Source organism: Talpa europaea (genome assembly GCF_964194135.1).
Source record: "Talpa europaea genome assembly, chromosome: 7".
Lineage (NCBI taxonomy): Eukaryota > Metazoa > Chordata > Mammalia > Eulipotyphla > Talpidae > Talpa > Talpa europaea.
Window position 1 is genome coordinate 61,760,661 of NC_140074.1, and position 16,844 is coordinate 61,777,504.

Below are 16,844 nucleotides of genomic sequence, written 5' to 3' on the forward strand. Positions count from 1 at the left end.
GAAAAAATCTCAGGTCATTGTTGCCTTTGATTGATTCCTTTCTCATCTTCCCGACCTCACTTCAACATGACATTAAGGCCTGGGCAGGTTGGAAATGTAGATTCTATGGATTTCTGCTTTCCATGCTCATTATTGTTATGCTAATTTAGGCCATTATTTTATGACTTGGTGGATTCTGTAGCTTCCATATATAACCTCTCTTCTAGGTTACTTCACAGTAAGTGAATTCTGTCCACAGATACCAAATTAATATTCCTAAAACATGGCTTTGATCATGCTACTTTTCTGCTCAAAAACCTTCAACTGCTCAAAGTGGCCAAATAACCAAAGGCCATTTATGTTGCCCGGGATTCTAGTCTCAGTACAAGCTAGTCCGCATTCCTTATGTTTCTTGCCCCAAATCCTATTATATCCATAAATTTAGTCTACTTTCCCACACATATATGCTACCTCCCAGGTCTGTACTTTGCATTTTGATTAAGATAAATTTTGATTAAGATAAATTCTATCATCCAAAGCCACTTGAAATCCCATCCCTCTTCCATAAATGAAAGTAAATATTTTTAACAGATGTAGAATTTTTGTATATCATGCATGTCACCTCAGTTTTATTCTCATACAATCTTGTCTTAGGAGCATAATTCTTGGTCATGACACATATTCTGAATTGTCAGAATTACTATAGGAATTACAGCTCTATCTCATAATAATCGACTTTTCAGGCAAGAACTGTAAAACAGTCCTGTCTTCCAAAGTAACTAACAAGATATTCAATAAATAGTAAAGGAGTTATTAGAAAGAATGAAAAGATTTTCTTCTGTAGTTTCCATAGACCCTCATTCAGATTGATCCATTCTATCTGGCATTCATTTTGATGATCCATGTGGTTTAGTCTATTGTACCTTGAAGTATTCTACTCATCTAGTAATTTTTTTTCTTTCATTCCTCCTATTCAAATATTTGGATCATTTGCTGAAAATTATGTGTGTAAATAAAATTAAAAGTATTTTGGCAATTGCAATATTTTCAACACATTAAATTTCACCATGTCACCACCTTTCTCCCATTTCATCCATTAAGCAGGGTGTGGTACAAAGGATGGAGTGAAAATCCTTGCTTATTACCACTGGTGCTGACACTGTCTGACCTTCTCTAGGTCATGTAGCAAACTGGATAAATGGATTTTCCTTCACTACAGCAAAGTGTGATCACGTTTATAGCCAAGTTGTTCCAAAACAAAAATTTCATGACTTCTGCAGGGATGAAAAGGACATGACAGGTAATGGGATAATGGGGATACAGAGAATTCTTCCTCTTATACGCTTATCATTGTTGTAGACTTAGATAGTTAAAAGTGGCCAAAGTATCATGTTCTAAGACATCACATAAGAGGGATGTTGTCCAGACTTCAAGATGGCTGGGGTAGTCATATAGGCATTGTTGGTTAAAGAGGCTTCAGAATTGACTCCAGTCCATGCAAAGGAATGAGGGGAAGTGTCAGAGCCGGGTGCTGGCATTTGTGGCAGAGAGAGCTACAGGTGCAAACCCAGAGCCAAGAGATAGGATGACTGAAACAAATGAAAGACCACTCTGGCTGGAGTAAAGAGGGTGAAGTTAGAAAGAAAAGCCAGCACCAAAACCAGCAACCATCACTAGTGACTGTTTTTGAAATTGAAATTTCAAAAACAAGGAATATATCCTAAAAATAAGAACAATGACAATGTTATAAGATTTGTGAGAAGATCACTTTGGACAACTTTGGGAGAATGACTTTGATGGATAAATATATGGAGTGATTCACTCTGGCCCATATATTCCTAAACATAAGGATAAGTTCTAACTAATCAGAATTTTGTACTATAACTGATTAAAGCATTTTGCTTAATTGCTTTTATTTTTACTCCATAACTCTAAAGTTGTACTTTATTTATTAGCCATCAACTATTTTTTTCCAGTTTACTTCTGTTTTAGTTGGAATAAGAATTTATTGATTCTGAAGAATTTGTTTTGATACCTTACAAATTTATTAATTCTAGTGGTTTTCAATTGATTTCTTTAGATTTTCTAGGTAAACTGCATTATTACATGCAAATAAAAAACAATTATTTTGTTTCAAACATTAAATATTTGATGGTGAAATAGTCAGCATGCTTTATTAATTTTTATGGTTGGGATGTCTATATTTCACATATTATTTATATTATTTTCCTATAACTTGTTTTCATGACTACTTCCTATTTGATGGAGTTTGTAGATCTCAAGTTTAGTGGAAAATTTCCTAATTACTAACATTATGCTACATAATGTAGCAATGGTAATAATGGCTTGCTTTATATATTTGCTAGATGATTGTTTAAATGGTAAAAGTTCACAATATATTTGAATTCTGTCTTGCACTTTTATGAATTAAATCACTATACTAAACCATCAGTCATCAATACATCAATACTTTATACACACAAACACACACACACACATACACACCGTGGTTTTAGGACAAGTTTGGAAAATAATCTCAGCAACTAGATAACATGAAAGAGATAAATGTGTGATTAGCCACTTCCTCTTGTTGAACTCAGCCTTCCAGATGGCTTACTTTGATTCTAAGCCAGTGCTTCTCAGGGTCAGCAGACTCGTTCACCTTCCCTCCTCCAAAAAAGGAGTGGAAAATTCCCAGGAAGTTGGGAACCAAGCAGAGTTTCCATATGCTGAGTTCTAGTATCCAAACATGCAATTTGCTTTATTTATTTTCTAATTCATTCATTCAGAGGACATTTATTAATGCTTACCCCAGTGCATATGCTGTGCAGCAGAGGCTTAAGAAGGAAAATAAAAGAGATGTAGATATAATCCTTCCCTAAAGGAACTCACAGAATATTAGAAAATCAAAAGCTACCTACATAATAATATTATGGCATAAGCATTAACAGGAAGAAGATATTTCAGAGAAGCAACTAATCTAACTGTGCCAGAGCAAAGGATGGAGGGAAGAAAGGACAGAGGAAGTTTTATAGAGGTGAGTTGTGAATCCTGAAGGACTGGGAAGAACTGAAAGGATAGACAAAATGTGGGATATTTCATGCAAAGGAGTAAAAAATGCACAATCATTGAACCACGAAAGGGGCTTGAAGGGTCTGTGCAGCCAAGCGTCAGGGCTGGCTGGAGTGCACGACGCAGTGCTCACAGCCCAGACATGATTTGGCCCTTGCAGAGTCACAAAGCTTTGATGTTTCTTTTTAAACTATTTAGAAAAGGATGTTTTTTGAATTTTGCATGAAAGCACTAATACAGTTGTGACTACAGAAATTTCTCAGCCTCAGTACTATGGACCTTTGGAAATTGCTGGGGCTGTTTGATAAACTGTAGGATGTTTAGCAGCATCCCTGGCCACTAGCCACTAGATGCCAGCAGCTCCTTCCAACTGTGACAAGCAATATTGTCTCCAGACATTGCCAAGTGTCCCCTGCAGGCCCAAACACACCCTGCTGAGAACAACCACTGACACAGTGCAGTGATTTATATTAATCAAGCACTAACCATATGCCAAGCACTGTAGCAAGTGTTTTTATACATATTATCTCATTAATTTTTATAACAATCCTGTTGGTATTAACCTTATTTTAGAGAGCAAGAAGCTGACACCAAGAGAGGTCAAAAAACCTTGTCTAGTAAACAGTCTAAGTGAGAACTAGGATTGCTGACTAGGATTCATGCCACCGCCTGCTCTGAATACTATTTATGAACACACGGTTGTGTAAGGAATGACTCTTAAATGTATGGGCATTGTTCGCATTCAGCTTACTATGGGGCATATCATGATTTCACTCAGCCCGATTTCCTTTCACTTCAGTTATCATTTTCAAATTGTGAACACTAGCTTTTGTCCCAACTAGACTAATCACATAGTATTTAGTAAGTGCCACTATCCTCTACATGTTTCCTGACATTGTAAATGGAGCATTTGGGCCCATTTCTGGGATATTTTGAACTCAGATACCCTGTAGGGCAGGGAGGAGGAGGTGAGAAGGCATAGCTTATTTACCACCTTTCCTTTACAAGCCCTGACTGCTGTCAAAGATGATGCCACTTCTTTAGAAGAGTCCCATGCGGGCAAAGCAAGGAAGATAATATTCATCAGAAACAATGAAGGTGGCAGCAACTCACTTCATCCAGGGCAGGCACTCTGCCTTATTTATCAGTTGTAGAATTCTAGGGTAATATGCTTGCCATGGGAGTGTGTGCTTATCCCTTTTCCTTCAGAGAGTAAGTCTGATCTGGAATATAGGTTCCACTGACTTTGGAGGTTGGTGATGCTTCACACTATGACCTACTCTTCATTTTCCTGTTCCAAGGTCATGATAGAGTGGAAAGTATACCATTAGGACTGAATATCCACCTCATTCAATGGAAAGCTGAATAAACTAGCCTCAAGGCAGCAATAATTCATCTCCTTCTTAAATTGATGAAAACCAGGGTCAATGCTAGAATAGTCCCTCATAAAAAACAAATAGGAATACATTGTACAAATTCCTTACACCTTACAAATCCATTATTAGGCACTGCTGGGGATGTTTTTGGGGAAACAAATCAGCTAATTCTGCAAGGAGAACAATATTTCCAAATGCTCTGGTCTCCATTCAAGAATTTTTGAGAGTCCTTTGTCCTCTTTCTTTCCAAAGAAATGATACAATATTTAGACAGGAAAATGCATGTGTGTGCAGGATTTGCCTGCATGTATTTACATTCCCACATAAATATGCCATGTTTCTATTTCTATAGTGTGTTCTTGTGTGAAGAATAATACAGGGGGTTTGGGTTCATTTATCTAGTGCTCAACCGTGGCCCCATCCAGCTATAATTTTCAATCTGCTAATCATTCCAAATTCACTGAAATGGAATCAGTCTCTACAAAAGAACAGTGTCCTCAAGATGCCTATTGTCTCCATGCTCTGTGTCTCTCAAATCCCTTTAGGGAAAATTCAGAACAGCTGCAACAGCCTGGATTTACAAGAGTTCACTGGCTATTCACAGCTGATTTGATGATCTAGCCATCTAAAAATGACTAATCCAGTAAATCAACCATACAATGTATTTAATTTATTGTTGACAATGTTTAGCCAAATGTAAATATTTTGCATTCAAATAAATGAAATACATTCTTCAGAGTTTATTACCATGTGGCTGGGCTAAGGAGCCTATGGAAGGAGACTTGGAAACCAGCAATTGCCTAAGATTTGAACACTGAATTATAGTTTATTTAAGATTCTGGCATTCAAGTTGATCTCTTACTTACATCTTTTACCCTGAGCACCTACTATGGGCTCTGAAGGCAGGCAGTAGGGATACAGAAGAGATTAGAAAGTCCCTGTCTGTTAGAATCACTAGTCAGATGAAAAGAAGCAAAGACAATAGTTGGGTGTGGTGCAAAGAGAGCCAAAAGAAGCAAGAAAGGTCTGAGAAATAAAGTAATATGGTATGTGAGGGAAACTATAACTAGTTCTAGCTTTTAGTTCGAAGGGTAAAGTGAAGTCAAATCACGCACTATGAATAGGCCATGCTAAGGAACTTGAAGTTTATTTTATGAAAAATTCATAATTAAAAAACAGTAAGCAGACTTGTACTCTATGTAACTCAAGTTCGTCTTTCTCTTCCTAGTATTAGGTTGAACCAGATGAAGCTACTATTTAAAGGACTGAAAATGATTAAATATCCCCACAGGTCTCATACTCTCAACTATCTCAGATGGTCAAACTAATACTTCTGAGAATTTGCAACTATATTTTTAGTTGTGTGTTTATTTGTTAAATGTCTGTCTCTATGACTGGATGTAGACTGCGGAGCCAGACAACTGGGTTCACATCCCAGCTCTACTAGCTGTGTCACCCCACACATGCTGTTCACACTCAGACATTTAGTTTCCTTGTCTCTAAAATGGAACATTACTCCAGGGATTTATTGTGAACATTAAATGAGAGGATATAGAATGATACTTGGAAAAATGCCTGGAATAAGTCCAATTTAACTAGTTTTATTATTATCAGCTATTATTGCTGCCATTATCACCACTGTCACCATCCTCACTGTTCAATGCCTGTTAAGGATGAAGGAAGAAGACAGCAACACCAGCTCTAGAACCAGAAGCAATGCCTTCTTCATATTAGACTCCACAGTTTTCAGTAAGGTTTCATAGCTGAAGTTCAATAACTAATCCCAAAGAATATTTTTTCAACCATTGAAACCATGAAGAGTTAAAATTCCATACCTGATTTTAAGATTTGTTGTGGTCTGTATATATCCCCATGTAGGAGTCAGAAACACAGCAAGCAAAGGACTTGTACTACTTCACAGTTTATTTGGTTGCTGAACTGGATTTCTTTCACTGTAGTGCCTCTTTTCGACTGGACTACTAGAGGGGTGATTTTATTAGTATTACAATCATGTTTCAACTTCTCTTTTCCTAGCAGGTTATTTTTAGCATTCATTTAATTTTGTCCAATATGGTTTCTGTGTTCAGTGCTATTATACGAGTGAGATGTATATGAACAGAGCGTCATTCTACTTTGGGCTATCTATTTATTATGTGTTCCTCACTGCTGTAAAACCACCAGCTGAAAGCACATGCTTACTTTGAAACCAACTCAAAGGAATTTTGAGCCATGGGACTTTAAAACCAGTCCACACATATTAAATATTGTCTTCTATCATCTGCGAATATTTTCTCAAATTGAACTCTTTGAAAAGTAATACTTGTTAGTTCATTTCTAAGGAATATCTTCAGGCTTGCGTTCAAGTGAAGATGTTCATGATATGGAACAGATCCACATTTATTAAAATCGTTTTGAGTGTCCCGGGCTTGTCCAGGAAGCAGCTACTGACCATGGAGCTCATGTGGGGGATAGCCCTTGCCTTGCATGGGGATCTGGGAGGTCACTGTTTGAGCCCCAGAGCAGTGAGGGGACAGGGGTGGGAGGAGGAGGTAGAGAAGAAAAGGAGATCACTGTGCCATAGAGGTAATACACTTTCTTTTGAATTCTCATGAATTCTAAGTTTAGAATAAGGGACTCGTCTGGGAATCCCGAGACCTTTATTCAGTTTCAGTCTGCCACAAATTTCCTGGAAGATCAGGGGGCAGAGTTTACTCATCTACCCAGTGAATGGTGAGAAATACCCTAACAGTTAGCTCTGGTATTTGACTTTTCTATGAAATTAATTAAAAATACTATTGATTGATTGATTGATTGATTGAGGTAACACTGGTTTTCATGATTGTTTGTGACTGCAAAGTCTGTATTTTCCCCCTTCAGTGTTATTACCACACAGCGCCTATCACCAAGACACCCACAGTCCTCTTCTACAGTCCTTTGTGCTCCCTCCCCACCTTGCTCTTGCCCCCTGGTCAGCTTTCCAGGGTTCGGTCTTGGTTTGACTTTATCTGACCCTTTGCTTGGTTTCTCTATATTCCACGTGTAAATGACACCATCCTGTATTCGTCCATCTTCTTATTTGTTTTGCTCAGCATAATTTGCCTCAGCATATAACTCTTTCCCAGTCAAGGCAGACAACCTGCCTTCTCTCACTCAGTATGCTTGATTTTCACTGGATATTCATCAGATCAAAAGGGTAATCCACCTTCAATAGGGGCAACACTTCCTGATGGTACCCACTGGCATTATAAATCTTCTTTACCATCCCCAGGGCACATTTTTCAGGCACTCTACCACTAGGAATTGGTCTGCCAGTTCCTATCCCAAGTGCTCTGAGTATATTCTCTCAATTAACCCATATGTGTGTTTGTATGTATGTTTGTATGTAGGTAAGTATATATGTTTGTATACTTACATACACACAGTTATCAATGTACTTCTCCATAGACAGATATGTAATATTGAGCTCATTTTACAGGAGAAATTGAGAATTAGAAGAAATTAATCATTCAAAGACACATGGCTTGTAATTGGCAGAGGTTGACTTTGACCAATCCTTCTGGTGTTTTTAAAGATTATGAGCTCTGGTCAGTGTCTGTGATGTCTCAAAAACAATGTCTACAAGACATTATTTTCAAAAACACAAAATAAGTGATGAAAAATCTTAGAAATAATATAGGACTTAGAGAATAGTGTCCTGAGTCCCTTCCTGAGTCCTGCTGATGACTGTAAATACCATCTCGAACAAAATGCTTCCAGTTCCCCAGACCTCAATTTCCTCTTATGGAATGAGGAGTTTAAAGCAGATAATCTCTAAGGTTTCTTCTGGCTCTAAAGAAGAATGATTTGGTTCTGCAAGGCATTATTTCTACAATGGGGATAAATACTCAGAATTCCAACTATTCAGAATGAAAAATAACATTCTCTACTGGAGCAATAATATAGCTACTGTCTTGTCATCTTTCAGCTCTTGGAGTTTTCAATCTTAGTCTGGCCTTGCTGGAGGGTCTCCCTGAGTCCCTTCTCCTTAACAAGGGCCTTTTAATTCCATAGCATCGATTACTACTTGTGGTTACAGATTGATTGGTGTGGCTAGATTATAAATTCCAAGAAGGCAGGGACCAAGTTTGTCTGCTCACCATTGAATACATAGCACAGGGCAAGCAGGAAAAGTTACCCAATGACTTTTGTTAACTAAATAATTTTTAAAAGGGGTGCAAGCTTTCCAGATGTGCAGTACAGTATAATTTAGAGCTGACGTACCACTCCTTCTTTCCAAAAGAAGAGAGTCTGGTAATGAGTCTTTCATGCCACAGGAAGAATAGAATCAATTTCTTTTTTTCAGTTCCTAGCTTGCAGGAGAGGCCCATGATGAGTGCTGCCTCTTAACTACACACAGCCCCGGATCACATCTTGGAGTTCCAGTGTCACTTCTTCTGATCCCTTAGAAGCAAATCCTGCAGATGACACTAGCGACATTTATATCCATGCAACTCTATCTAATTTAAATGTTGCATGTAAGGAAGTATTCAGCTGAGGTTTACTAATTTATGAGACAGGATGGCTACACTAAGCACAAAAGGTTGTGCTTTGTGGTTTGGCTGGAATCAGCAGCAAAAATGCTCCTGTCCCTTCCACTGATGCTCTCCTGAAAGTCCACCAACCTCTGACATTTCACAGACTGCCGTACCCTTCAGCGTGAAGAGGATAGCTAGCTGCAGCCACAGCTACTTGAGTAACTGAGAGCATTTGTGAATGCCCCCCTCCTGGAGCTTGTCCCCTGGGAGGCAAGATTACAGGCTACAGAGCATGGAGTCTGCAGCATGGTGCCGCTGAGGTGGCTGGGCAGCCACACGGCGTGGCTTCTTGGTGGGAAGCAGCACAGTCCAGGACCACACGGAAAGCAGACATGCTGACTACAGCATGGAGCAAAGAAAATGAGAGCTTCTGCCTGGGTCTGGTGGGCGACGGGGGGAGGAGGCAAGAGGGTGTGGTGGGGAGCGTGCCAAGCAGGGCTGTTGATGAAAGTGTGGGAAGATTCAAGGGGAGGCATCTTGCCAACTTGGAGGCAGTTGGGTTGATCCTCGCCCCCTTTTTTTTTTCCTGCTTAAATGAGAAATCCTGCTGGGTGGAGTGGGAGCCAGGCCAAGAGAGGAGGGCCTGTGCTGGGTGAACATGGAGGCTCAGACCCAGGGAGGGTGTCTGCCAGGTGGGAGCAGGGCCAGGGGAGGGAAGAGCAGGGACGGGAAGGGAGGTAAGGGACAAGAAGAAGAAAAGAAACGAACATAAGAGGAAAGGTCCTTCCAGGAGAGGGAGAGGAGAGGCAGGGAAGGCAGGTCAGTATACGGGCCAGGGAGGGGCCTGCATTTGTGTTCACAGCAAGCCTGGCTCCCAAAAGTCAGAGTGAAATTATGTTTGCATGGCGCAGGCAGTGAAAGACCACCTGGTCCAGTATCAAATAAACATACTACTCCTACATTTTCCTGCTGGATGTCAATTTCCATGGGAATACATTTTTCCAAAAGAGCAAATCATGAAGGAGCTGCAGGTTAGTTTTCTTTAATGTTGTTTTTAAGGTAAAACAGAAAATATAAATTAAACACCATCACTATATATATATATATGTGTGTGTGTGTGTATATACTACATCTATACAAGAATCCTAAATTTTTCTTTTTTACCTTTCTAATAAAACATTAAAAATCCAAAGATAATCTTGTAAGCAACTCTAAAGAGGTAATATTACAAATGACAAATGTCAGTGAATTGAGAACGATTTTGAAGCGATGGTACTTTCTGAGGTTTTTGATGTCCCTTGGTGGGGATATGTGAAGAATCATCAAGTGCTGCAGTTTTGGGGATAATCCCTAAGTTAAATGTGGCCCAAGGACCAGAATCCTACTGTCATCAATCTCATTATGAGAATGAAGCATATTTTGACTTAAGTGCCTAGAGGACAGGTGTGGCTATTGATGGATTGGTTACAAAGACACCAAATCTTCCCGCTCCCATTTTTGAGCCCAGGCTTCATAAGCCCTTGTGAACTTCCATTCTTCCCCATTGGAGCTCTGCCACCACCACACAAACAAGCCTGGGTGGGCCTGACAGAGTATGAGAGGCCACAAAAAGGACAGCCTCCTAGTCCCAGACAAAACTGCTGCAGCTCAGACTCCAGCCAGCTGATCCCCAAGCAGGTGAGAGAACCCAGAAGGGCAGCCCACCCAATTCAGAGCTGATGACAAATGCCTGAGTCCACATGTCTGAAACCGACAGGGCTCCCCAGCCGACTCATGAGCAATGTATACTCACTGCTTTCAGCCAATGAGATCTGGGATTGGTTGTTACTTGGCAACAGAAAACTCAGTTACACACGGATTGGCGACTCACCTGCGCATTCATACTGCAGGCCTTTTCCGTAGTACCCCTTTTCACAGATGCACTCGAATTGACCTGTGTGTGTCCCACATTTGCAGCTTGCCATCCGGTCACAGCAGTCTTTGCCGGCTGCACAGAGATACGCGCAATGGGACATATCCTCTTGAATATAACTCCCAGAAGGCAGATCTGCCAATAACACATGACAGGATAATAAAAAATAAATTAGCAATTGAACACTACATTCTCTAGTTACTAAAACTTCATCACAAGCTGGAGAAAATATCTTTTCATATCCGTCTAATTCCCAGCTGCCCCCCAATCCCACCCAAATGGGAATGTGTATTATTTGCACTACTAGAGACTTGGGATTTGTCTCAGCCAGTTAAGTTATTTCAGTCTGGGAACTCATCAGAAGTTCTCGAGGCCATGTAGGGTCAGGCAGAAGTTAAGTACTGTAGAGAGGAATCGCCAGATGTAGCAGGAAGTAATGCAGTCGGTTTGAAAGATCACTCCCGGGCCGCCACACCGCAGTGTTCTGCTGCATCCATATGCAGTCAGGCAGCAGTAACTAGATTTCCAAAATCTTTGTTCAGATAAAAAAATAAAACCCTAATGTTGACTGCTGCCTAACAGCATTGCTTGTGAGCCACCAACTAAAGCATAAACACCATCACTTCTGGAGCTATTTGTTTAAAGATTTAACCATGCCTCTTGACTAATAGAAACAGGATCTGATTAGAGACTTAACATCATACCAGTTGGACAGTAGAGGTTGAATATGACTGATTCAGAATGGATGGCTTAGAATCAGGCAGCCAGTAAGTTCCATTTGCTGAAGTTTAAACATCTTAGCCTTAAGTCCAGGGTGAGGTCTATGGTACTAGGACCCATAGTAGGGACTGAGATGGATGAGTTTCAGCAAGACACATGCACTGAAATGGCATAGTTGGAAAGGAGACTGTTGATGGCCTCAGTTATGGAACATCTGACTCTGCATTAAGACTCTGAACCATAGATAGGGGTGAAGGAAAGGAAGACTTTGGTACCAAAGGAAAGAGACCCGTACAACCAGGTATCCTATGAAAACTACATCCAATAGACTGTGGTGTGGTTAAAAGGCCTGCAACATAGGTACTCAGCTCTGAGATACTGAGCCAGAGGGAGAACTTAAGGAGCAAGCAAAAGCCAGCTATCAGGACTGGTACTTGGGCTTAGGTCTGGGAGAGAACTTAATAAACAAGTTATAGATGAAGAAAGCTATTATTCTGTAACCTATGTCTATTGAGAAGGGCCAGAAAAAAATGATCCATTTGATACCCAAGTAGATCGACTGAAATTGAAAACAGCTTCAGAGACAACAGAAGCCTGGAATGAAGCTCATTTCCTTTGTCTTGATCATGTTTTTTCAGTAAAGACCAGGTGTCTCCTTACCAAATCTGGAGCCACAGACTATTAACACCCCAGATATTAGTTTATGGTAATAAAAGTGATGCTTTGCAAAATCCTGCAGTGATATAGTAACCAACACTTTTTCCTCAAAATTCTGTCCCATTCAGTTTCCAGGACAACTTACATTAGGGAATAAAAGTCCCAACCCTGCAAATCAGAGATTGTAGGACTAGAAATTGATCTGCAATAGCATAGCTAATAACCATAATTTCATAATCCCATCTAGTCACACAGCTTCTCTGTCTTCCCACTCAACATATCACTTTCCCCTGAGAAAAAGAGAAATGAAGGAAGCTTGAGTAACTGAACTTCTACCATATGCTGAACAACATACTCAGTGAAATTTAAATATTTTATTTACTCCTTCTCACAAAATTTCCATACCAAAAAAAATGGCACATATTATAATAGCTCCATTTTCAAAGAAGGGGCAGCTAAAAATTACAGACGATAGATTGTCTAATGTAATGATAGTGGACAGTTATTGAAAGCTTATTTTAACAGACCCTCAGTAATTCTTCCATCACTTTATATGCATTAATCCATTCAATCCTCACAACAGTGAAGACAATACTATTCTTAGTCTCTATCCTATTAAAAAGAAGTCCGCAGAGTACAAAAGTTAAATAATTTGTCAAAAGGCACTCAGCTAGTAGGTGACTAATTAGGATTTCTTGGTTGTATCCCTAACTAGCTGAGATCCTGCTCTAAACTATTGTCTTGGAACTTAAATAGGGCTGACACACTTATTAGGAACTTAACTAATTGCTTGAAACCTCCTGCTGATTTCCCCTTCAAATCAAATCTTTCACATGGCTGCCTGCAAGGACTGAGATGAATTTGCCACATGGTTTTGGTCTGAGGCTGGTTCTCCTGTCATCTCATCGATGCTAGGGATTGGCTCACTGAGACACATGCCACCACTATGCCTTAAAGTTATTCAGCTCACAACCTACAATTAAACACCCTTACAAAATGGTCTTTTAAAAAAAAAATAAATAAATAAAAAAATGGTCTTTTAAAAAAACTAATGAATGACTTTCCTGATTGCCTTCCTTATCGCGGTCAACGTTCTTCAGCATTTATATACATTCCATATGCCCTCCAGCAAGATGCACACGCATATTTATCTTCAAAGTGTCAGATCAAGAAGTGTGTGCTAAGTATTTATTGCTCTTGTATCTTCATGTGTATTTCTGGAAATCCTCTGCTATGCACGTCTCTAATGTTTACTTCATGTTTCCAGATAAGTGTAAATGAGAACTAAGTCAAGATTTCCCACTCTGTGTGTGGCCTCAAAACACACCTAAATTCATTCCATTGATTCTCACATTCTAGGGGGGAGCCTATGGATATTTTCGCGAAAATATATCACAGCTGTTAAAAATCAAAAGTAAATCTCATTGCAAGGTGAGAGTGCCAGCTTTATTTACAAAGGTCACCACCTATTACAATATACAAAGGGCACATGGGCATCATGCTCAGCAAATACCTCGTAGGATCTGCTGTCATCTTCCAGAGGGTTTGGGCAGTGAGGAGGAAATTCCACTTAGAAGCACCATGGAATGCCATGAGGCTCATTACCTTCATGCAATGCCCGGCGAGCTAAAGCCTCGAACTCTTCAAAACTGTGCAGCAGGTAACAGTGCTCCTCCTTTGGGCTGGATGCCATGTCATTCAGTTCTCGAATGTTGCCTTGCCATATGCCAAAGGTGAAGATCTCTACTCCAAAATCTCGCAGCGATGCTGCAATGGGTCTGGGATCTCCCCCGTTAGAATATCCATCAGTAATGAGAAATATGACTTTTGTTGAGTTTTCTCTAGAATGACGAAGAATTTGCTGCAATGAAATAGGGAAAGTTGGTATGAATTTGTATTGTGTTAGCCAACCACAGGCTTCCTTTTATATGTAAAACAGTATTTATAAAATCCCCAGCACTTCACAAGAGTAAGGACTGGAAAGCTAGTCAGTAAAACAGCAATACACACAGACCAGAGTCTCTGGTGGTCTCATGAAATCACAAAGCATCTCATAAGCATGTAAAATATAGCAGTAGCAGCAGCAGCACCAGCAATACAGCCACGCAGTTTGCTAATGCAAATAAACAAATATTTGTAGAATGAATTTTTATGAATATTTTCAATTATTGTTAAATTATTTTTATTGATTTTCAGGCTCTCAAAATATGAACCAAATTTGAGTCATCTGGATCTACTTCCAATCTGCTTCCAAACATATGTCTGTCTGTCTTTATATATACATATATATATATATATATATATACTTATAAACCTACTTACCTACTTGGCTGAACCACCACATGATTATACTCCAGAAGCCTAACTAGAAGAAAATGGAATAGAATGTCTTTTCTAGAGTTAATAATGGTCAACCTGCTTCCTTTATTTGTTTTTCCACTGCTCCTCCAAAAGTATACATTCAATACTTCATCTTTTTTGGACCACCCAGTCTTAGCAGAAAATCAAATTGTTTTTGGTGGTATCCTCTTTTCATGAGAAAATACTTAATCTGTCACTTGGGCTTTATAATTTTAGGACCAGTAAGTTCTGCTTTATAACTCTGCTATCCCTTCTCTATAGACAGAAAAAAAGTAAAGCCTCTCAAAAAAGGCAGCCTCTGCAGCGCCTGTTCGATCCCCAGCTGCTCCCCGGCCGCTGGGCGAGTGTCCCACATGGCTTGCAGACCTCTCCTGCCGCCTGCTGCTCCCCTCAGCAGTGTACTTCGGCCCTTCTGCCTGCTCTGCTCCCTGCTCTGGCTCTAGTGAATTCTCTCACCCTCCTCCACTTCTGACTGTACCCAGTGCTTGTATAAATAAATAAATAAATCTTTAAAAAAAAAAAAGGCATCTATTTATTGCTATTGATGCTTTGTAACATCAAACTGCAAAGATCTAAGAAAACCAGTGCAGAATCTGCTATTATAATTTAATATGCTATTGTTGATTTTCACTAGAAATGGGGAGGAGGCCCAGGTATATTTTCTGGCAAGTTTTTAGAAAGAATTCAATATTTGGAGGGCAATACGAATAATGATTCAAGAAACAACTACATTTAGACAGTAGTCAGGAAGAGTAACAATTATAACCTGTTTTGTTAAAGTTGAAAGGAGATTATATAATTTAAAAAATAACATTCAATTCACTTAGGGGAAGACCCAGCTATAAGATCCACATTCCCTCAGATTATAAGATTCATATTTACAAGAAGCATTCTTCATTTTTTAATGCTTGTGAATTAAAGATAAAAAGGTTACACCTAAATTTAAAGACAAATGACCAGTGTTCTGGAGAATATCTGGAAAGCCAGCACTTGAGAAAAGCTATTCAAACACTTCTCCCCCACTCCTTCTTAAAAAAATCACTGAAATAGAGGAAAATAAATAGATTGGTTGGGACTGTTCTGAAGAGAAGCACACAGGGCAGGTGGATGTAGACGAACATGTGAGATACTAAAAGAAACATTCCCCAAATAGACACACCAGGAGACCGCATTAATAGTCTCAACATTTTTGTCTCAAAGTTTAAAAGATGCCATCTTGGTGAATGACAGAAAGATTTAGGATGAATACTTGGTAAGTGCGAGATGTTTCCTCACTCTAGATGAGAAAATAATCTCTGAGGAGGGGAAGAGACAGAGTTTGAGGAAACGCGAGCTTTTAGATGTTGCTGTGAGGATCTATACCAGATGCCTCCCCCCCACCACTGCAGTCACAGGAGAGATTACTGACATCCCTTTAGATAGAGCAACATGAGTCCTCATTCTAGCTAGACATTTGGGGTGGTAGCAAGTCCCATAGGAGTGCTCTTGGTCACAGTATAGTAGCACTATGTGGGTGTTAAGGGAGAAGGACCTGATGAGCTTCTGTATTCTTAGAGAGGCTCAGGAGAGTGTGTTGGTGAAGCTGCTGGTGGGCAGAGGAAGACAGAGGCCATGGTATGGACCATATGAGTCAAAAGTCAGATAGAGATGTGTTTCTCGCTGGCCCATTGATCTGAAAAATCCTGAAAGCCCAGGGAGAGACTGCTCCAAAGATGAAAAAGCTGATAACCCTCCATGCAGATGGCCAGTGAGGACCAAACACTGATGAGACAATGGAGACCTTCCCAAAGGATGGAGTGTTCTCATGCCAGAGCAAGAGGGAGAAGCTCAGCTATAGGGAGAAAGGGAAGAGGAAAGAATTCCTGAATGCAACTCAATTTTCAGAAGTAAAGTACTTGAGGAATTTCTGACTTAGAGTTTATTTGAAAGTACCTAGATGAGATTTTCTGTCATTGGGTGGTTTGGAGTCTCAACACAGAAATTATACCTTGCATTAGGAAAACAATTTTAAAAAAAAAGATTTATTTTATGCATACAAGAGCCGGGGTACAGGCCAGATGCACGGGAGGGTGAGAGGACTCACCAGAGACAGAGCGGGAAACAGAACAGGCAGACTGACTAAATACACTGCTGAGGGGAGCAGTGGGTGAGACAGGAGAGGCTGCTCGCCATGTGGACTGCTCCGAGGCCGGTGGGGACCAAACCGGCACTGCAGAGGCTGCGGACAGCCTCATTGCTGAGCTCAACTGTCTG

The 16,844-nt window shown here is 39.9% G+C and overlaps 1 protein-coding gene across 1 annotated transcript in view; it reads right to left on the reverse strand.

Annotated features, from left to right (window-relative positions):
• SVEP1 (sushi, von Willebrand factor type A, EGF and pentraxin domain containing 1) overlaps positions 1-16,844 on the reverse strand; it is a gene marked incomplete at its 5' end in the record, with an annotated part of 147,543 nt that overhangs the window by 110,411 nt on the left and 20,288 nt on the right. Inside the window, 2 exons of the mRNA XM_084236795.1 lie at positions 10,812-10,988; positions 13,836-14,091. Coding sequence (XP_084092921.1) covers positions 10,812-10,988; positions 13,836-14,091 — 433 coding nt within the window. The remainder of the gene's footprint in view (positions 1-10,811; positions 10,989-13,835; positions 14,092-16,844) is intronic.